This window comes from Scheffersomyces coipomensis (assembly GCF_036884675.1).
Source record: "Scheffersomyces coipomensis strain NRRL Y-17651 chromosome Unknown DFJ63scaffold_3, whole genome shotgun sequence".
In the NCBI taxonomy this organism is placed as follows: Eukaryota; Fungi; Ascomycota; class Pichiomycetes; order Serinales; family Debaryomycetaceae; genus Scheffersomyces; species Scheffersomyces coipomensis.
The window spans coordinates 1-21543 of NW_027042894.1; the positions used below are offsets into that span (position 1 = coordinate 1).

The 21543-nt window shown below is 31.3% G+C and overlaps 9 protein-coding genes across 9 annotated transcripts; 4 read left to right on the forward strand and 5 right to left on the reverse strand. All coding sequences in view use genetic code 12, as the record gives it.

The window, feature by feature from the left end:
* DFJ63DRAFT_98814 (coatomer subunit epsilon) lies at positions 1 to 899 on the forward strand (the record flags this gene model as incomplete). Its single annotated transcript, XM_064909275.1, has 1 exon — positions 1 to 899. A coding segment is annotated over one exon (851 nt), but the record flags the coding sequence as incomplete, so codon positions are not given.
* Positions 900 to 2476, reverse strand: CDC11 (septin). Its single transcript, XM_064909276.1, has one exon. It carries the CDS (start codon positions 2127 to 2129, stop codon positions 948 to 950), a length of 1182 nt encoding a protein of 393 aa, XP_064762222.1. The 5' UTR covers positions 2130 to 2476; the 3' UTR covers positions 900 to 947.
* On the reverse strand, positions 2476 to 4590 carry DFJ63DRAFT_98851 (GPI-anchor transamidase subunit). Its single transcript, XM_064909280.1, has one exon. It carries the CDS (start codon positions 4503 to 4505, stop codon positions 2823 to 2825), a length of 1683 nt encoding a protein of 560 aa, XP_064762223.1. The 5' UTR covers positions 4506 to 4590; the 3' UTR covers positions 2476 to 2822.
* Positions 4591 to 5590: 1000 nt separating this feature from the next.
* DFJ63DRAFT_312221 (anaphase promoting complex subunit 4) lies at positions 5591 to 7453 on the reverse strand (the record flags this gene model as incomplete). Its single annotated transcript, XM_064905929.1, has 1 exon — positions 5591 to 7453. The coding sequence occupies one exon, from the start codon at positions 7451 to 7453 to the stop codon at positions 5591 to 5593; it is 1863 nt and encodes a 620-aa protein (XP_064762224.1).
* Positions 7454 to 7547: 94 nt separating this feature from the next.
* Positions 7548 to 8589, reverse strand: DFJ63DRAFT_98818 (mitochondrial 54S ribosomal protein uL1m). Its single transcript, XM_064909277.1, has one exon. It carries the CDS (start codon positions 8461 to 8463, stop codon positions 7642 to 7644), a length of 822 nt encoding a protein of 273 aa, XP_064762225.1. The 5' UTR covers positions 8464 to 8589; the 3' UTR covers positions 7548 to 7641.
* A 55-nt stretch (positions 8590 to 8644) lies between these two features.
* DFJ63DRAFT_304173 (allophanate hydrolase subunit 2-domain-containing protein) lies at positions 8645 to 12539 on the reverse strand (the record flags this gene model as incomplete). Its single annotated transcript, XM_064905473.1, has 2 exons — positions 8645 to 8800; positions 8858 to 12539. The coding sequence occupies 2 exons, from the start codon at positions 12537 to 12539 to the stop codon at positions 8715 to 8717; spliced, it is 3768 nt and encodes a 1255-aa protein (XP_064762226.1). The 3' UTR covers positions 8645 to 8714.
* A 250-nt stretch (positions 12540 to 12789) lies between these two features.
* On the forward strand, positions 12790 to 14255 carry DFJ63DRAFT_98820 (LamB/YcsF family protein). Its single transcript, XM_064909278.1, has one exon. It carries the CDS (start codon positions 13040 to 13042, stop codon positions 13880 to 13882), a length of 843 nt encoding a protein of 280 aa, XP_064762227.1. The 5' UTR covers positions 12790 to 13039; the 3' UTR covers positions 13883 to 14255.
* A 373-nt stretch (positions 14256 to 14628) lies between these two features.
* DFJ63DRAFT_322411 (sodium:solute symporter family protein) lies at positions 14629 to 16596 on the forward strand (the record flags this gene model as incomplete). The annotated part of the gene is made up of 1 exon (XM_064907427.1): positions 14629 to 16596. The coding sequence occupies one exon, from the start codon at positions 14629 to 14631 to the stop codon at positions 16594 to 16596; it is 1968 nt and encodes a 655-aa protein (XP_064762228.1).
* Positions 16597 to 17739: 1143 nt separating this feature from the next.
* On the forward strand, positions 17740 to 19779 carry DFJ63DRAFT_312226 (sodium:solute symporter family protein; the record flags this gene model as incomplete). The annotated part of the gene is made up of 1 exon (XM_064905930.1): positions 17740 to 19779. One exon carries the CDS (start codon positions 17740 to 17742, stop codon positions 19777 to 19779), a length of 2040 nt encoding a protein of 679 aa, XP_064762229.1.
* Positions 19780 to 21543: the final 1764 nt, after the last annotated feature.

A 21543-nucleotide genomic window follows, 5' to 3' on the forward strand; every position in this document is an offset into this window, starting at 1 on the left:
ATCAATTTTCAGAAGAGAATCAATTAAAAGTACTTGAATATCAAATCAGATCACTCATTGCATTAGAAGAAGATGCTTCCCAATTGATTGTTAATGGGAAATCCCAATTCCCTGGAAATGAACAATTCTTTCAAGTTTTAGGAGCATGGGATGATTTAAAATCATTTGGAGTGGATGATTCACCATATTTTGAAGATGTTAAAACTGCTGAATTTGAATTACAAGCGATTTTAACTGCTATTTATTTAGTTAAATTAAAGAAAGATATTGATCAAGCCATTGTTCTTTTAACTACTTATATCGATAGTGGAGTTTCAAGTACTATAAAATATAATGAATTAGAACCAATTTTAATTTTAATTCAATTATATTTAATTAAAGGGAACTTTTTAGCTGCTAATAAATTATTTTTAAATTTTAAGAATTATCCAGATTCAGCAAGAGATAATATAATATATCATGTTTTAGAATCATGGTTATTATCCATAAAGGGAGAATCAGATAATATTAGTAATGCTTATTATTTTTATGATGAATTATTATCATCAGATTTTGATGAAGATTCTCAAGGTAAAGCTAAGATTTTAAATGTTTTATTTGTATTAACTTTACAATTGAAACATTATCCTGAAGCACAAGAGATAAGTGGACAAATTAAAGCTTTAAATGGTAAGAGTAATGCTGATTTTGTGGCCAATAGTATTATATTTGATTATTTAGTAAATAGTGGAGATAATGTTGAACAATTATTAACTGATTTAAAAGTTCAAGATGGTGAACATCCACTTTTAGTTGATTTAGAAGAAAAGAATCAATTATTTGACGAAATAGTTTTAAAATATAAAGTTTAATCTTAAAAAGTATACAGAAAAGAATTTATATAAAGTAACTAAATATTAATAAACAAAACAAGAAAGCAAACCTATATAACATCAACAACAACAACTTTAAACAACTTCACCTTGTTTTAAACCTTCTTCTCGTAAACGTTTTTCAATTTCTTTTAATTCGTTTTCACGTTGTAATAATTCATTTCGTTTATCGATTAATTCTTGATGAACTCTTTCTTCAAATTTCTTTAATCTTTCTTCTTCAAGTTTAATTTGTTCTTCTTTTAATAAATAATTATGAGATTCATCATTTTCATCAATAGTGATATCTTTATCATCTGATGTACCAGTTTGAGAATATTCAAATTTTCTACCTGATAATTCTTCAGTTCTATAATTTTCATAAATTAAATCATGAGTTAATTCTTTAAATTCATTTAAATGAGTTATTAATAATACATTTTTTAATATAGTAAAATCATTAATTTCTGGATTTTCAACATTAATAGGTTTGGTATTTAATGGATTAAGAACTCTTAATTTTAATAAATCTTCATCTTCATTTGGATTTTCTTTATATTCATTAGCTCCAATGATAGCAAATGGAACTAAAGAATTTAAATATTTATTATATTCTATAATCTCTTCATCAATATAATCTGATTCATATTCATATTCATTAAATTTATAATAATTGATAGCATAAGAATTTAAATCTTCTAAAATCAATTGTTTATTTAATTTTAATTCATCAACAGTTAATGAATCAGCTTTAGCAATGACGGGTATAATATTAACCAAATTATTAATATATAATAAGAATTTAACATCAATTTCAGATAATCCATGGCCAGTAGGATTAATCATATAAATCAAAACATGAATTCTACCATCTTTAAAACGAGCGTTACGTTTAACTCTTGATTCTTCTAATAACACTTCATCATATTGATGTCTTATGAAATCAACAATAACTTTAAAATCATCTTCACAATTGATTTGATTAGCAAAATTAGGAGTATCTATAATATTTAATGAAATTTTATGACCTTCATTATCTTCCAATTCGACATTTTCTTGTCTTAATGTGAGTTTCTTGGAGAAAGGATCTTGTTTGACAGTAGATGAGGTTGGAACGATGGAATTACCTCCACAAAGAGTATTGATTAAAGTGGATCTACCTGATCCACTTTCACCAATAATCATAACGGAGAAATTGATTGATTTCTTTAAAGTTTTCCGTTTACGTAAGGCAGCACTGGAAGCATTGTGATCCACAGAGTAATTGGCAGCTGACATAGTGACTGTGAGTTACTCTTGTTACTTGATATTAATATGGATGATGATGGATAGATATCCTTGTGATCTGATATGAGAGATATGTGTTGCCTTTTTTGTTGATAGTTTTTTGTAAAACATTTGTAGACGAAACAATCAAAACAAAAAAAAATACACGTCTCCAAAACGAAAAAAAAAAAATTTAATTGTGTGGTGACAATCGCAAAAAATGCGAAACTTTCCTGAAACAGTTTAATTATATCAGACAATATAAAGACATTGTTTAACATGGATTAATGGATATGATGATATATGGTAGAGTTAAGGTAGTTTACATGATTGATAATGTGTGATGTATAGTTAATTGGAAGGCCTAGAGTCAAATGACTTACTTTATTTTGAATTGAACACATTGAAGTGGATGTTTGATGTTGTACTTTACGGGCACTTGACTCATACCATTGTAAAACTATAAACCAACTTAAACCTCCAATTACTCTATGATCTGATCAATTTCACCACTTAATCATCATACAAATTGTTCTTAAAATCAATTGATCACCATAATCAGCTCAATAAAAGTTAAAAACTTATTCCATCTAATAATTAGAATGGTCAAGGTCAAATCTGGATTACATTTACTTAGCAAACATTTTGTATACATTATAAATTTTTTAATTACTCTTTTCTATAAATATAATATTTTCTTTTTACTTACTGATCTTTTTTGACTTTATCCACTTCAACGGTAAAGTCTCCCATAAGTGATGCTATGGCTACTCCTAACCAGGCTGAATACCATCCAAGTATAACCACAAACCATGTCCAACATTGCATATCATGCCATGATGTAACTAATCCCACAAATACATCTTGACCAAATATCGCTATAATAAAAAATGGATTGGAAATTAATAAATTAATCAAGGTTTTAATTTGAGGTTTAGGAGGTTGTGCAATGAATGTTAATGGTAAACAAAATAATCCTAATAATAACGCTAATGAAAAATGAACAATCAATAACGCCACAATTAATAATGATATAAAAAATAATGATAATGCAATTAATCCAAATGATATAGTTTTATTAAGCTTTTTAACATAATTCTTTAATAGTAATGGTAAAAATGATATCACCACTAATCCAATGGATAAATCAATCTTTATCAATGGTAATGCTAAAGCTAATATTAAACAAATACCTTCAATACTAACAAATATAATTAATAATTTGGATGATTCAGTTATAAAGGAATTTAATGGTATACCACTAATTAAAATCGTTCCTAATGAACTAAATGTAAATGAAACTGCCATTAAAACAGCAGATGGTAAATAAGTTCCAATTGAAACAAAATTCTTGGTAGATAACATTAAATAAAAGAAAAATGATTGATGGAATTTTTCTAATAAATTATTAACTGATCTGAAAGTTGAATCCACTAATCTACCAAATTGAGTTATATCATGAGGTCCAGTAGTTCCTTTTGCTTTTAATGTAAAAGCTTGGATTTGCCATCCTGAAAATGCTTCACATCCTTGTCCTTTAGGTTTAATTCCAGTTAAAGTTAAGGCAATTATACCTCTAACCAATGTTCTTAATCGGGTAAAATAAGTATTCTTAATTAATTCAGTCGATGGAGTTCCTTGAATAACACAATGTAATCCTTCATGATATCCAATTAAATTAAGCGTGTTTAATAAATCTAAATTAGGTAATTGACCATTTAATCCTTCATAATTCAATTCATAATAATCAAAATAATCTCCATTCTTACCATATTCCATCACGATAGCAGCTTCAATGGATCCCGCTGTTTCTTCTAACGATGTATGATATGCTTCAACCCATTTTCTTAAGGGAACTTTATTATCCTCCACAAATACGACAATGATATTCTTTGACCAAATTGATAATCTTGTAAAATATCGACTTAATGCCACAGCTAATGCTATAGCACCTTCATTATATTCATCATCAGATGTAATCCATGGAACAGCTAAAACCATAGCTTCTGTATCATCCCCTCTTGGTGCATGCATGATGGAATATAATGTATTTTCATGATATGCCGTAATCAAACCAATCTCATGTAACCATGATTCAATGACTTGATTTCGAACTTCAATTGATTCAGCTTCTAATTTACCCACTTCTTCTCTATACCCTCTAACAATATTCCATTCACTTTCTCGGAAAAATGATGTAGCTTGAGATGGCATCAATGCATTTTCAGAAATATAGGTTCTTCTATAATTTCCTTCAAGTGGTAAGATTAATAACCATGATACACTGGAAATTGCCAACAAAAGCGACACAATAGGTAATAACTTGATCAATTTAGGAATCAATCCCAACTTGTGTATCTTCCTACTAATGGTCTCCGCTAATGCCATTGCCTTATGATAATTGCTTTGATGGAGTAGCAATATTTAGTTTGAACAAGTATCAACAAAAACGAAAAATAAAAATACCAAAAAAAAAATAATAAATAAAAAATAAAAACACCATAATTTTTTTTTCAGTTAAAATTGTTATTGCAAGAGCCCCAATCCAATAATCACTATGACAGTAGTACGACAAAAGTACAAGGAATTACTCAAGATTATAGTCAAACTACCATTAAGCAATGAGATACTACTACGAGTCAAACAAAAGACCAAACAAGAGTTTTTAGCTGGGGTTAGATTCAATCAACATCGATATGCAACCCATAGATCATTATTTAATCTGGTATTAGATTCTCATAAATGTGAGGATAAACTTCATGATTTATTAGATGTCATATATAAAAGAGATGCTCCAATACCTACATGGAAGAAAACCTTTTTAATTGCTCCCGCTTTAAGTTTGAAACCATATTGGCCTCAAGTTCATCTTATTGATGAATTAATTAAAAAACATGAAAAATATGATCAATTTTTAAATGCTCAACAGAATGAAGATCCTTCTGTTGCGAAGCATTTCAACTTACCAAATAATACCCAGAGTCCGAGAAAACTCGCCTTGATACGACAGTACTCAGATTCAACTACCGATTTTGAACAAATAACTAAAGAAGTTACTAAATTATTCAATTTTTTAAATCAAAATCAATCTAATCTTAATATCAATGTTAAACCGATGGAGGCCCTTTATAGAATGACAAGAATAGGCATGCCATTACCTTTAAATAATCGGGATGATATATTAAGACGAGCCATTGCTCAAGTCAAAGTACAATTCCATAGAAATAAACCTATGGACGAACAAGATTTAAATGAATTAATTGAATTTGCTTTAAATCATAATCAACATATTAATAAATATTTCCATAAATATCGCCAAAATTTATCAAGATCAAAATCAAAATTAATTCCTAATGATCATAATTTAAGAAAATTAATTCGATCTTATACTATGAGACAATTTTATTTCGATAAAAATGATGGACAATATAAATTAAGTAAATTAAGAAACTTCTTTATGAATAAAGAACCCCTCAATGTTTAAATACCATATAATTTTGATTATTCCCATCTAAGATACATCCAAATTCGGCATTTAAGGCTAATTTCTGAGGATCAGGAAGTCTGGTTCCAGAATTACACGATACAGTTTCAATTTCAAATTCATTTGAATTCTTAATTATAACTCGTGATATATCATAACCAATTTCGGTTTTTAATAATATAAGAATCTTATTATCATAAACTTGATAACTTAAGATTTCCTTATTGATTTGTTGATTGAAATTTAATTCTTTTGTAATTGCTTTTATAGGATTTGAATAGGAAAATTCTAATATCTGTAATGATGAATCTTTCCTTGTAAGTATAATACTATGACTTTCATTAATATAATGTAATTTACTTTCTAATGATAATTTAATAGGAAAATCAGCAAATTCGAAATTTAAATGTGATTTAAAATACTTACTAAATGGAATAAGAAGCTTTTCATTAAATTCAGTATTCAATAGATTATATGAATCAACTAAGAGTTTTGGATTTGATTCATTTCGTAAAATATCACAATCTGATAAATTTAAATCAAAATATTGCCATATCCCACTATTGAAACAATGATTATTCAAATATAATATGATATCATGTTCTTTTATAACACAATCTTTACCAGTACTCAGAAGTATCTTATCAATGATGTCATTTTTAATCCAATTTATAAAATTATTAAACAACTCTTGCTCTTTATTAATGATCCAAATCAATTTATAAATTCTTTTTAAAAACACTTTGATATGATTTAATAAACCATTTATGATTAATGGATTTAATCCAAAGGTGTCATCATTCGAATTTGAATCTTTTAACCATTTTGATATTGAGTATAAGTCATTGAAAAGTATACACAACCTTTCCAAACATGAAACAATTTGAATAAACAACACCTCACGTAGACCATCATACATATTTGACCCTAGTTTAATCAATTTTTTATATCCTCTTTCACCAAATTGATTCAACCAAAAATCCTTGGTTTCTTCGGGAATTAAATTAGTTAATAATAAATCAAATAAATAAATCATGATATCATCTTCTTCTATTGAATCCTTCAAGTTACTTAAATATCTATCATATAACTGTAAGAATGGCGTGACTTTGCTATGACATTGTTGTAATTGACTATCAATGTAGTTTAAGTAATTTATGATTTTACAAAATTTCAATATTATATCGATTAAAATCTTTTTATTCTCCACGGCAATGTTCCACTGTAATAATTGAAGACTATCATCATCATGATCTTGATTTTGGATTAAGAAGTATTGATTGAATAAATCATTGTTATTGAGGTGGTCTTTAAACTCTATGTTGGAAGCTAATGAAATATCATCTATTATGAGTAAATTATTGAAATTGATACATAACCGCTGGGAATCTATTATTGTTAAGAAATTAAGATCATTTGAGTTATTATTGATATCAATATTATCACCTACTTCAGATGATAACAGAGGAAGATTCTCCAAAACGTTGACTTTGAATAAATCATCGAATTTATGATAACTCTTATAAGTATGAAAATTCCAATTAATGAGCTTGATCTGATCAAACGTTGAACTAAGAATCTTGATTAACTTCCCATTATTAGAATCATATATCTTTATCTTACCATCCACACCAGCTAAACAAAAGAATAATCCATTCTTCATAAATGTTATGGAAAGGATTGGTGATTTATTATTGACAGAATAAATCCGTTCTCCATTCAATCGATATACCCACACAGAAGTCTTATTGATCACCACCGTAATCAAGTTTAAGGTGGGACACCAATTAATAAGGCTCTCATCAACCAATCCCAAGAACTTATGAGCAGGTGATAGTAACGATATCGTCATGGATTCAATTGATTTTGTTAATTGCAGTCATTTTGACTGTCATTTTATATAATTTGATCTCATTTTGGTTGTTAAATATAAACAGACGCGCGAGGTATGGGTCTACAGCGGTAACGATGTTAATTTGTCTCTAAGAAATTTTATTTTTAACTATAGAGTTATATATATATACAAGATGATTATTATACTTATGATTTGAAGTTTATAATTACAGATGGACCTAAGGTTGAACTCATGAAAGTACGACCAATGATATTTGGTTTTCTTGTACCAGGTGGTTGACTAGCATAGATGGCTTCAGATGCAGCTTTTAAGTTACTTATGATTTCTTCATCACTGAAATCACATCTACCAATTGGAATAGATAAATGCTGTTCCTTTTGTTTAAATGGTAAAGCACCTACACTTTGTCTCATTAAAGTCTCAATGTCTTCTGATACCGTACCTCTCTTTGGGGTTGGCATTAACCCTTTTGGACCGATTTGTCTTGCTATTGGTTTTAAATCTTTAACAACATCTGGAGTTGCAAATGCATGAGTTAATTGATCTAATTTAACATTACCATTTTGAATTTCTTCAATCAAATCTAAACCTCCAGCATAAGTGGCACCCATTTCTTTAGCCTTTTCCACGATTTCTGGTTGTAAACTGAATACCATTACATGATTATCTTTGATTGGCTTTGGTAAATATACTGATCCACTTAATGGTGTAGAACCTTTATCTGGTAAAACTGTCATTAAAATAGAGACAGTCGTCTTTTTAGCTGGTTGACCAACTTCTGCTGCACGTAAATATCTCATAGCATTAGGAATAGTCATATATAATGGGTGTGATTCTGGGTCTTGCTTATTTAATGCTTTCACTTTTTGTTCTCTCTTTAATTTCTTCTTAGGGTCTGATGTAGCCTTAGGCTTAAGATTTATAAGGGATGATGAAAATGAACGTATACAGACACCATTTTGGCTGACAATGGGCCTTATTATGGACGACCTAGTACAACTGAACATCGCCAATATCTTCTAAGTGTATAGTTAAGTTGACAGTTAAGTCTGACGACCAATAGCTTTGATAAATTTTTCTGGTACTGAAAAAAAAGTATCAAAATTTTTTTAAGGAAGAAACAGAAATTGGTCAATACACGCACTCACTATATATAATTAATTTTGACAGCCAAAGTAACCATTATAACAATTAAATTAAATTAAACTTATATTGTATTCACTAGGTGAATTTGGAATCTAAACATTCTACAAGTTATCTAAATAGCCTTTAAAAATAATAATACATCTCCAGGGTTTACCACATCACCCTCACTAACTACGATATCGACCACTTCAAATGATCCTCCATTCAGCTGCTTTGTGGAGTCAACTTGTTCTTCGTCTCCATCGTCAATATCACTTTCATCATCATTGATTGCCTTGATATAAATTTCCATTTTCATTGCTTCTAATACAAGCAAATTATCATGAACAGATACTTTTGACCCTGTGGAATAGTTGATTTTGAAAACATTGGCCGCCATAGTACATGTAACCTTGAGAATAGATGGGTCATTTAACAAATCATCATTAGAACTACCTGATGATTTGGATGGCTTCATTTTGGCAGTTTCTGTTAACCATTTACTCATAGATTCATCTTCTTCTTCCATTAATTTAGCTACTGCTGCATCCTTCTTTTTATTCAATGTTTCAAGATCATCGTGAATCTCATCTAAGAATTCTGCATATTTACCAAAATCAAATTCAACTTCTTTAACATCTAATTCGAATTTACCAGTCAATAATTGATTATTCAATTCGTTTAGCTCAGCTTCTGTTACTTCATAATAAACAATCTGATCAAAATTATTGAAAAACCATGGTTCATCAGAAATTGCTAACCTACTAAATGTATTCCAACAAATATCTGGTAATGCCATACCCCAAATCATATAACCACCTGGCGAATCAATCGAATAAATAGAATTTCCAACTGATCCAGATCCCAATGCACCTTTAGGAGTAAATGTACGAGCAGGATTGAATTTACCTGTCTTAAATCGAGTCCTTGGATCAAGATTAACCGTTAATGTGTTGGCACACAAGAATGATACGGCAGTGATAACTTGGGTTTGACCAATAACACAAGCTTTGAATTCTTCCATCAGTTTCAAACAATTTGCTTTCATGACATATTCGGTATTACTGGGTAAATAGGGAGCATACGGTCTTTGAGAGTGAGTGTATCTATCAATACAATGTTGTATTGCACTATGATCGAAACAACAAGGAAGGGCAAACAATTTACTCTTAACTTTCAAATCATGTGGTGGTGGTATATCGCCTTCTAAGTGAATCAACTTATCAACTAATGATTTCCTGTCGATTTTAGTTATATCAAAAATGAGTCCCAAAGAACCAGTATTAGCTTCAATCCTAACAACAATACCTTCAAGCTGTTTATTAATTCTGTCTTGAAGAAGCTTTTGACGTCCACTTTTCAATAAATTAAAGTGTTCAATTCCAAAATCCATTAATACCATTCTTTCTCCTGCTTGTCTAATAGCAAAAGATGGAATTTCACCATTCTTTTCTCTTTGATATAAGATACTAGATGTGGCGACTTCCTCGTAAGAGTCTAATTCATCAACAAATTTAGGTATTTCTTTGAAGTTATTCAGCTTAATGGCAACTTCCACCTGATTCAAAAATGATTCTCTCAATTTGTTCAATTTTAAAGCATCGTCATATGAAATCAATTTAAATTGAATATTAGCTCCAACCTTGGCTTGACCAAATTTCCACCACTCACTCAATACTGGAACAGAAATACAAACAAAGCCCGACAAAGTACTACCATCAACTCCAAATAAGTTAATCACACTACCTACCACACTAAGACCACAACTTGGATACGGATACTCTAATATATTTGAAGGATGACTACCTCCATCCCCACCATCTTTTCTGGAAAATACTTCACTTGGACCATCTAACTTAACACTACCTCTATTTGAATTAAGATTCACTTTATATTTGAAATTGTTATAAAAGTTATGAATTCCTTCTTCACTGCAAATATCAGGAGAATCATGAGGTCCCTTTAACATTTTAATAGTCCAAAAGTCATCAGTTAACCTATCTAAATTTGGGCGTGCTATCGAAGGAAGCTCAAAAGTAATCTGTAATTCATCAATAAATACGTTCTTTTCAATGGAGAGACAATCACCAGTCATAACAACTCTTCCTTGATGTCCACCAAGATTTAATGTTGGTGTACAACTCTTTGAACCTAAGTAATATGCAACGTCTGGGAAACCACCTTTAATAGCCAAATAACATTTTGCTCCTTCTCCATTAAAGCCTCCAATTTTTATGACTGATCCTTTTGGAATACTAATGGCCGTATACATTGGCAATTTTTTTCCTTTAACTTTAAAACTAAATTCTCCACCTGTCAAACATACGACGGCCGATGAATGAAATTTAATGGTTGGACCCTTGTGAATGATTTCTATGGCTTCAGCGTGCCTTTCATTTCCAACAATTATATTAGCTAATTGAAAGTTAAGTGAATCACTTGGACCAGATAAGGGAATACCAGCACTGCATTTTTCTCTTCCTGGCAAATCTTGAATGGTAGTGTAAGATCCTCCATTAATAAATTCAATTAATGGCGGCTCATAATTAAATGTACTTCCTAAAAAGGATGTTAAAGTTCTTCCAACACTAAACTCATGAGATTCTAAAACACTTCTTAAATAATCAATATTAACAGGAGGTCCTTGAATTTTTGTATTGAGTAAGCATTGGATCATTCCCAATCTGGCTTCTTCTCTAGTTTTACCCCATACCATAACCTTTGCCAACAATGGATCAAAGTAAGGTGAAACTTTAGTTCCTGTTTCAATCCAGTGATCTATTCTTAATTTACAACCATGAACGGATTTAGGGAATTCAACATAATGCAAGATGCCAGGACTTGGCTGAAAGTTTTTAACAGGATTTTCTGCATAAACTCTACATTCAATTGCCCAACCTGACGGTGTTAAAATTCCAGCACTAGATTCAAAGTCTAAGTTTAACTTTTCAAAAGATAACCCAACTTCATTTCTCAATTCATAATCGGCTTGAAGTAACATCAATTTCATCAAATCAACATTATAGATTAATTCTGTAATACCATGTTCAACCTGAAGTCTGGTATTCATTTCTAAAAAGTAAAAGCTCCCCGTATCATCATCAATTAAAAATTCAATTGTCCCTGCAGATTTATAATGAACTGATGAAGCAAGTTTTATTGCACAAACACTAAGTTTACGTCTTAAAGACAAATCTTTAAAAGAGTTAACAAATGGACTTGGAGCTTCTTCAATTACCTTTTGATGACGTCTTTGTATGGAGCATTCTCTTTCACCAATGGCAATTGCTTCTCCTTTACCATTACCAAAAATTTGAATTTCAATATGTCTACCATTTTGAATATATTTTTCAAGGAAAACTCCGGAATTTTTGAATAGAGTTTCACCTCTAGAAATGACTTCAAGAAGCGAACTTCTTAATTCTTGGGAATCATGACAAACCTTCAATCCCATTCCACCACCACCCGCAGTAGATTTAAGCATGATCGGGAAACCGATCTTATTTGCTTCGAAAAGAGCTTCATCAAAATCCTTGATAAGGTCACTACCAGGAACAGTTGGTACATCATTCTCTTCTGCTAGTTTTCTAGCACTGTGTTTCAACCCAAATGTCTCAATAGATACGGTGGAGGGGCCAACAAATAATATACCTACTTTTGATAACTCATCAGCAAAGTTGGAATTTTCGGATAGGAATCCATAACCTGGAACAACAACGTCTGCTTTTGATTCAACTGCAATCTTAACAATCTCATCTATATCTATATAGGCTTGAGCGCCAATACCCGATAATAAATGAGATTCATCAGCTTCAATAACATGTTTTGCATCTGCATCTTCTTTTGAAAAAATTGAAATTGTGTGCAAACCATTTTCTTTACAGCAACGAATGATACGACAAGCGATTTCTCCACGATTAGCGATAAACACTTTCTTTATTTTCAAGAACGTTTCCATTGTATCAATGTTTTATAATAAACTAAATTGATGTTTTGAACTTATTTACTAAGTTTTCACCATTATTTGCTTTTATATATGAAAGTAAAGAAACTAAAATATTGAAAATTACATAGTTGGATTTTTCGAATGAACCCCACAAGTCTGTAAAACTATTTTGTGAAACCAGGAGTTAGATAACAAAGCTTCATATTAGCTAATTAGCTATACTATCTAACTTTGTGCGATATCTGTCGCGTAAATGTTAATTCTTATCTATTCAAGCTTTTAGAAAAACCTATCCGAAAAAGTTTAGGGGGCTAGTATGTTTTCTTTTTTAGCGGCAACTACAAATTTGGGTAAAACATGAACTACTCTATTCTCATACAATTACTTCACAAAAGCGATCGACCAATTTATGATTAATAATATCGATTGAAACTTATATTTAAAAGTCTTCCGAATCTGCGATTCCAGTATATCTCTCTTTCTTCTTCTAATTCAAAATTATCGGAAACATTATGACAGTGGGAATCAAAACAGAAAGTCTTAGTGGTCAAGCTCTAGATAACGCAAAGATTTTATCTAGATATGAAATCAATTGTGATATGGGGGAAGGGTATGGTCCTTGGAAAATGGGCCCCGATGCTGAGATCATGCCATACATTGACTCTGCGAATATTGCTTGTGGTTATCATGCTGGTGATCCAAAGATAATGGCCGAAACAGTTAGACTAGCTAAAAAGTATAATGTAAAAGTTGGTTCACATCCAGGTTTACCTGACTTAATTGGTTTTGGTAGAAGACAGTGGAACATTGCTCCTGAAGATATTTACAATATAGTCGTTTATCAAACTGGAGCACTTAAAGCATTTCTAGATGCTGAAGGAATGCCATTATCGTACATCAAACCTCATGGTGAGCTTTATTTTTATGTCGAAAGAGACGAAGAGGTAATGAAAGCCGTTTTAAGAGCCGCTAAGGTATTTGGTGTTCCAGTCAAAGCTGCCAAAGGTTCACATTATGAAAAGGTTGCCAAGGAAGCAGGAGTTGAATTTATTCAAGAATTTTATCCTGATTTAAATTATTCGTCAGAAGGTAAATTAGTTAAGATTTTTGCGGGGCCTAAAAGTGTGAGAACTCCTAGTATAATTAAGGAAGCCGTTTTATTAGCAGGATTACAAGATCAAGTAGTTAGTGTAGATGATGAAACATTAGACTTAAATTTTGGTACAAGTCCATTCACAGTTTGCTTGCATTCGGATATGCCAACAGCTTTAGAAAATGTAAAACAGGCCAGAATTGCTATAAATGAAATTAACAAGTCTAAAGGATTCACATTAAAAGAGTCTTATACAGCTTGAGAATATAGTCCCATTTGAATATATAACATTTTTTTTTCTTAGCAAATAATATCACAGTCGATACGATACAAACTAAAAATATAAATAAAATATATCGTTTTATTTTCATAAGATAACGGTATCCGCTAATTGTGTTTTCTGATTAAAGTATAGAACCTTACAGTTACGTAACTTTATCATGTTCCATTTTTTTAGAAATATTCTATTTATGTACTGGGTTAGAAAGTCCTATTTGAAACAAAGGGGGTTGAATTGCGGCAGCGGGACACATAATTAAGTCTCACAAAACCCAATTAGGAAAAATGCGTCCTTCACTTTTACTATGACAAATCAGATGCCTGAAACTAACTAAACCAATCCCCCCAAAAACGGTCTGACTAGAATTGATAAGAGTTCTTATCAAACAATGAAGGTGTTTGATGTGATTTGTAATTAACTATAAATTGATCTAAATACGCCTAGCGGGTACACTGTTTTGGAATATCAACAGCATTCCAATGATAATCGAAGGTTAAGCTAGAGTGGTCCAATTGTAAAAGTTCATAATTAAGTATTTTTATATCTTATCTTCATATATGGGTTGAGATCTTAATTGTCTTATCTACATTCATCTCTAAAGGCCATTTTAGCGAAGCAATTACTTTGAAGCATTGTATTTAAGCACGGTTAACTGGTCATGACTCAAATATCGGTTAGCTTTTGTACACAAGTATCAAACTATAGATAGGTATTCAGAGTGTCTCATAATGTCTTCTACTGATACTATGTTCTCCCAAGGAGATGGGTATGGTTTAATTATTGGTTTAGGATTTGCCTTTGCTGCTATTATGTTGCTTGTAGCTAAATTGTTAGAGAGATTCTTTAATGAAGTTCAAGATTCCGAAATGTTGATGACAGCTAAGAGAAGTATTTCTCTGTATGGTCTTTTAGCTTCGAGTATTGTAAGTTCGTGGACAATTGGTCTGACATTATTGTTATCTACAACCACTGCTTATTCAAATGGTGTCTCTTCAGCTTATTGGTATGGTGCTGGTGCATGTGTTCAAATTATTATATTCTCATGTATGGCGTTAGAGATGAAAAGGAAGGCTCCTAATTGTCATACTTATCAAGAAATTGTTGCTGTTAGATATAGTAGTCATACCCATATAATCGCATTTATCTATTCTGGAATTCAAATGGTGACATATACAGTTAATTTATTAATCAATGGTCTGTCAATTTTTGCTAATATTACAGGAATGAATCGTGATGCTGCAATTTGCTTGTTTCCTATTGGTGTTATTATCTATACATTGGCAGGAGGTATTAAAGCTACATTTTTAACTGATTGGACACATACGGTTATTATATTTGCTGTTTTGCTTATGTTTATGTTTAATACATATGCTACTAACGAACATATTGGTTCTCCAGAAGTCCTTTGGGAACTTTTAACTGAAACTGCTCAAAGAAGACCCATCGAAGGAAATGCTGATGGTAGTTTGATGACGTTAAGTTCAGTTCAAGGTGGGTTGTTTGGTTTAGTATTATTTGGAGCTGGTTGGGCTGCGTCGGTAGATTCGCAATTATTTCAAAAGGCAATTGCTGCAGCTCCCGAAAAGGTTAGTTTATCTTATATTTTAGGAGCAATTGCATGGTTTACTATACCATTTTGTTTAGCTACTACTCTTGGATTAGCTGCTGCTGGTATTGAAACAAAAGAATTCTTCCCTACTTATCCAAACTTAATGAGTGCACAACAAATTGCAGATGGATTGGTTATGCCATATGCAGCAGCAGCTTTAATGGGTAAAGGTGGCCTTGGAGCTGTTTTAACCATGATTTTCATGGCTGTGACTGCCGCTTATTCTTCGGAAACTATTGCTGTCTCGGCCTTAGTAACTCATGATGTATACAAGCGTTACTTTGATGCTGAGGCAAAGGGTAAGAAATTGGTATTTGTATCTCACGCTGTTGTGATTGCGTTTGGTATCGTAACAATTGGTTTAGCCATTGGATTAGCACATGCAGGTTTTGATGTTTCATTTATAACCACCGTGTCAGGAATTGTGGTTAATGTCAACGTTTTCCCAATGATGGCAACGTTGTTTTGGTCTAAGATGAGTAGTTTTGCTTATAGTGTGGGAACTATCTTATCAACTTGTATATCATTACTGGTTTGGTTTGGATATACTATTCATCAATCAGGAACTATCAATTTAAATACACTATCAACTAATGAAGCATTGGCTGCTGGAAATACTATGGCTGTCGGAGTTCCCTTGATTATAGTTCCTATTCTTGTTTGGATTAAGCCTGATAATTTTGATTGGAATATTTGGTTAAAAGATATCAAGCAAGATGATAATGTTAAATTTGATGAAGATCACAATTTGAGACAAGTATTAAGCGCGGAAGAAAATACCCAATTTGAAATTGAAAAATATGAACAATTAAATGAAACAATATTAAGACAAAGAAAATTTGGATTTATTGCTACCATTGTATTTGTATTATTCTTTTTGGTAGTATTCCCATTGCCATTATATGGATCTAAATATGTTTTCAGTAAGACTTTCTTTAGAGGATGGATTGTTGTGATGTTTATTTGGGGTTTCATAGGAGCTTTTATTGTTATATTGCTACCATTATGGGAAGTTAGAACTACAGTTATAACCTTGTATAAGATAGATTATGACGGGCCTGAAACAAAAACCACTTGGAGATATTAATTATGTTAGATCAAGAGAGTCTACTTCATTCAGTTCGTCTATACAAAAAGGCGATAAAGTCGAAGTTACAGTTGTCTAGTTTGATAATGTTTTGTTTAATATATAGTAATTGAAGATTGATTTGCAATAAATTTAAAATTAAAGATTGGCGCGCGGGAAAAATAATATAATTACCGATTCATATAATTAAGGATTCCAATATAAGGAAAGATAAGGTTTAATTGCTTTGCCTCTAAGAATATAGGGTATTGAGAGGGGATTGAATGTGTCGGGCCAGATAACAACTTTTGGGTTGCTTTAGGCTATTCGTCAGTATTAAAACTGGTTATGAGTTTTGCGTTGTATATAAAATGTGACAACTTCAATTATAATTAAGGGTGCAATATTACGAAACAATTGGAGGGGTTTTTCAAAGACCAAATAACTAACAACAAAGATGAGAATTCGAGCTTGAATTCTAATCTAAGCCCTTCAAGTCCTTTAAATTTAGAATATGCCAACATGTTTCGAAAATATTAAATATCTTGTAATCGTTATCTATGAAATTCATAAAACCAAGACTTATCAATCAAAAGGTACAACCATTCGATGATCACGTCATCGCATAAAATAACGAACCCCGCAAAATCATATCTTTTCAACTTCACTTGTAATATTTTAACTCATATCTTCTAATGAATAAGTTTGATATAATATAGACTATCATGAATAGTTGGCAGGCGGGATAAAACTAATTTTTTACCACAAAGTCTAGTTAAAAAATAAAATGCGTGCCTCGTTTTGGAATGACAGATTAGTTGACATAAACAATTAGGGTTTGAACTAGGATTGTTCAAATGTAGGATTTGCAATGAACGGTAAAATGATTTTATTTACCTAGCGGATGCTACAATCCAATTTATCCTTTTACTTTCATCGATAATTTTACACAAAGCGTTATCGGGCCATTTTTGTATGTTAATTATTATGCAATGATCGGTTATCTCCAATTTTTATTTATGGTCTTAGATCTCGAGCTCCTCATTTATACTACTTATAAAGAAGTAAATCTTTCATCGATCACGTCTTGTATTTAAGTTCATCAAACTCTTCAAGAATTTAACTTGAATTAATAATTTGTAGTCAACTAACAAATCATAGAAAATGTCGTCCACTGATGCTACGTTCTCCCAAGGTATTGGGTATGGTTTGATTATTGGTTTGGGGTTAGCCTTTGCTGCTATCATGTTGATTGTATCTAAATTATTGGAAAAATTCTTTAATGAAGTTCAAGATTCCGAAATGTTGATGACAGCTAAGAGAAGTATTTCTCTGTATGGTCTTTTGTCTGCTAGTATTGTAAGTTCGTGGACCATGGGACTGACATTGTTATTATCTACAACCACTGCTTATTTGAATGGTGTCTCGTCAGCTTATTGGTATGGTGCTGGTGCATGTGTTCAAATTATTATATTCTCATGTATGGCGTTAGAGATGAAAAGAAAGGCTCCTAATTGTCATACTTATCAAGAAATTGTTGCTGTTAGATATAGTAGTCATACCCATATAATTGCTCTCGCTTATTCATTGATTCAAATGATAACTTTGACAGTTAACTTATTAATCAATGGTCTGTCAATTTTTGCTAATATTACAGGAATGAATCGTGATGCTGCAATTTGCTTGTTTCCAATCGGTGTTATTATCTATACATTAGTTGGTGGTATTAAGGCCACATTCTTAACTGATTGGTCGCATACTGTTATTATTTTTGCAATCTTGCTTATGTTTATGTTTAATACATATGCCACTAATGAGCATATAGGTTCACCAGCAGTATTATATGACTTGTTAACCGAAACAGCACAAAGAAGACCAATCGAGGGAAATGCTGATGGTAGTTTGATGACGCTAAGTTCTGTGCAAGGAGGATTATTTGGTTTAGTATTGTTTGGAGCTGGTTGGGCTGGTTCTGTTGATTCCCAATTATTCCAAAAGGCTATTGCAGCCGCACCTGAAAAAGTCAGTTTATCATATATCTTAGGTTCTATTGCTTGGTTCTCGATTCCATTTTGTTTAGCTACTACTCTTGGATTAGCTGCTGCTGGTATTGAAACTAAAGAATATTTCCCCACATATCCTAATTTAATGACTGAGCAACAAATTGCAGATGGATTGGTTATGCCCTTTGCAGCAGCAGCTTTAATGGGTAAGGGAGGTCTTGGAGCTGTTTTAACCATGATTTTCATGGCTGTTACTGCTGTGTATTCTTCAGAAACTATTGCCGTCTCAGCATTAGTAACTCATGATATTTACAAACGTTACTTTGATGCTGAAGCAAAGGGTAAGAAATTAGTATTTGTGTCCCACGCTGTCGTTATTGCATTTGGGTTTATCACCATTGGATTAGCTATTGGATTAGCTCATGCAGGTTTTGATGTATCATTCATTACTACCGTTTGTGGTATTGTTGTCGGGGTTAATGTTTTCCCAATGATGGCTACATTATTTTGGTCTAAAATGAGTAGTTTTGCTTATAGCGTGGGAACTGTTTTATCAACTTGTATTTCAGTCCTGGTCTGGATTGGATATACCCTTCATCAATCAGGGACGGTCAATTTAACTACATTGTCTACAAATGAAGCATTGGCTGCTGGAAATACTATGGGAGTTTGTGTTCCATTAGTTATAGTTCCTATTCTTGTTTGGATTAAGCCTGATAATTTTGATTGGAGTAGATGGTTAAAAGAAATTAAACAAGATGATAATGTTAAATTTGATGAAGAACATCATTTAGAAGCAGTGTTAAGTGCTGAACAAAATACTCAGTTTGAACTTGATAAGAATGAACATTTAGTTGGAACATTATTAAGACAACGTAAATATGCATTTATTGCTACTGTTATATTTGTATTATTCTTTTTAGTATTATTTCCCTTACCATTATATGGATCTAAATATGTTTTCAGTAAAACTTTCTTTAGAGGATGGATTGTTGTCATGTTTATTTGGGGTTTTATTGGATCATTTGTGGTGATTGTATTACCATTATGGGAAGTTAGAACTACAATTAAGACATTATTTAACATTATAACTGGCAAAGAATTGAAACCAGAAGGTGATATTAATTTTGTGGGATCCAGAGCCAATTCATTCACTTCATCCATTAGAAAAGATGAAAAGTATGAAATTAAAGTGATTTGATTTGATTTTATTTAATTTTGAGAGATTATTTTATTTTTAAATATATATGATTAGTGAAATTTTGATTTGCAATTAAAGAAAATAATGTGTTGCTTATTCTTCCATTCTTCTTTGTACAGAAAAATATGTGACACAAACCACGTGATGAAAAATGTCGACGAATTGAGCCATAATACCGATGTCAGAAAAAATGTACTTTGCCACTTTTGACATAGCAAACGAACAAAGAGAAGGAAAATGGAAAAGCAGTGACGGAGATACAAAAAATATTTTCGGATTATATCTTCTGATGAAACATACTTCTAAAAAATACTGTATAGAACAGATTTAATGCTAAAGAAGATGTCATACATTTAATCAGGTAATATCATTACTCAAGTCAAGAATTCTAAACTAAGGTGAGCGATCAAGAATATGAAAGATATTTAATACTTGGTAGATGTTTATATTTATGTTGATTGTCGATGAAGCAATTTAAAGTGGTTTTATATTAAATAAGCTTATAGAACCCTGATTGTATACAGTACAAAAAGTCGTGTAATTGTATTAAAATTGTAGATCTTATCGGATAAGGTTTCCACTATCGCACAAAGGTAAAGAAATAAAAAAGAATAAAAATAAAAAAATTAAATAAAAATATTAAAAAAGAGCGTGAGTTTTTTTTTTTTTTTTTTATGTTGCTTGATGGATGAATGATTTGTGAGTGAAATTTAGGACAAAAAGTGAGGTCTTCCTATACATTTACATATAAGAGAAGGAATTCTCTCGCCCCACTCACCGTATATAAAAAGTAAATAAAATGAATTTCATGAATCATTTCTGTGGAGAAGTTAAAAGGATAAGGGGGGGGGGGGGGGGGGAGAAATAATATTAAGATGCATTAACAGGAATAAGGTAAAAAGGAGAAAGAATGAACGAAAAGAAGGAATGAAAGAAGGAAAGTTAAATCAAAACAAAATACCATATATGTAGAAATACGAACTTTTTTTTTCATTAAGGGGGACAGGTCATATATACCCACACAAATTAATAAATTTATAGTTTTGATTTAATAATAGAAGGGAATGATTGTCAAAAAAATACTTAATCGAAGCCGGTTAAACATGAAATTCCTCCCATGATTAGCTTTTATACTTTTATTTATTAGCATATTGTAACTATTATTTTTTAGTATTTGTATTTGTATCCGTATCTCTCTATATGTGTGTGAGTGTATATATGCCTCTATTAGTTACGATCTCAAGTTCAATTGAATTGTATTCTAACCAATTGGTATGTAGTTTGGATGACTTATGGCATCTCATCACTGGTAGTTTAGAAAAATAGAAATTTTGCATAGTGGACGCTGTGCAATTAAAGCACAGCAAGAAAAGAACACTGCCAAAAAAAAAAAAAAATTAAATTAAAAATTAAAAATTAAATCAACAATAAAAAAAAAAAAAGAATCTGAGAGAAAAATGAGAACAATCTGAAATGGAAGCTCTGACAAAAAACGACGAAAAAAAAAAAAAAATACCGACACACACTCTCTTAATTAGGGACGAGCACACCCACTGTGGGTAAAACAAAAAATAAATCCTATAACGGATAAAGAGGAGAATAATAATCTAATTGGATTGGATTGAGTCATTTGTTTACATCAATGCTAACCACGTCAGTGGTTAGAATGTTTAGTTCATTCCTAGTATGATATACATCGTGCGTAGAAAGATGAATTGATAAATTGTTTCTATTTCTAGAAGCCTGTGACTAAACTTTAAACAG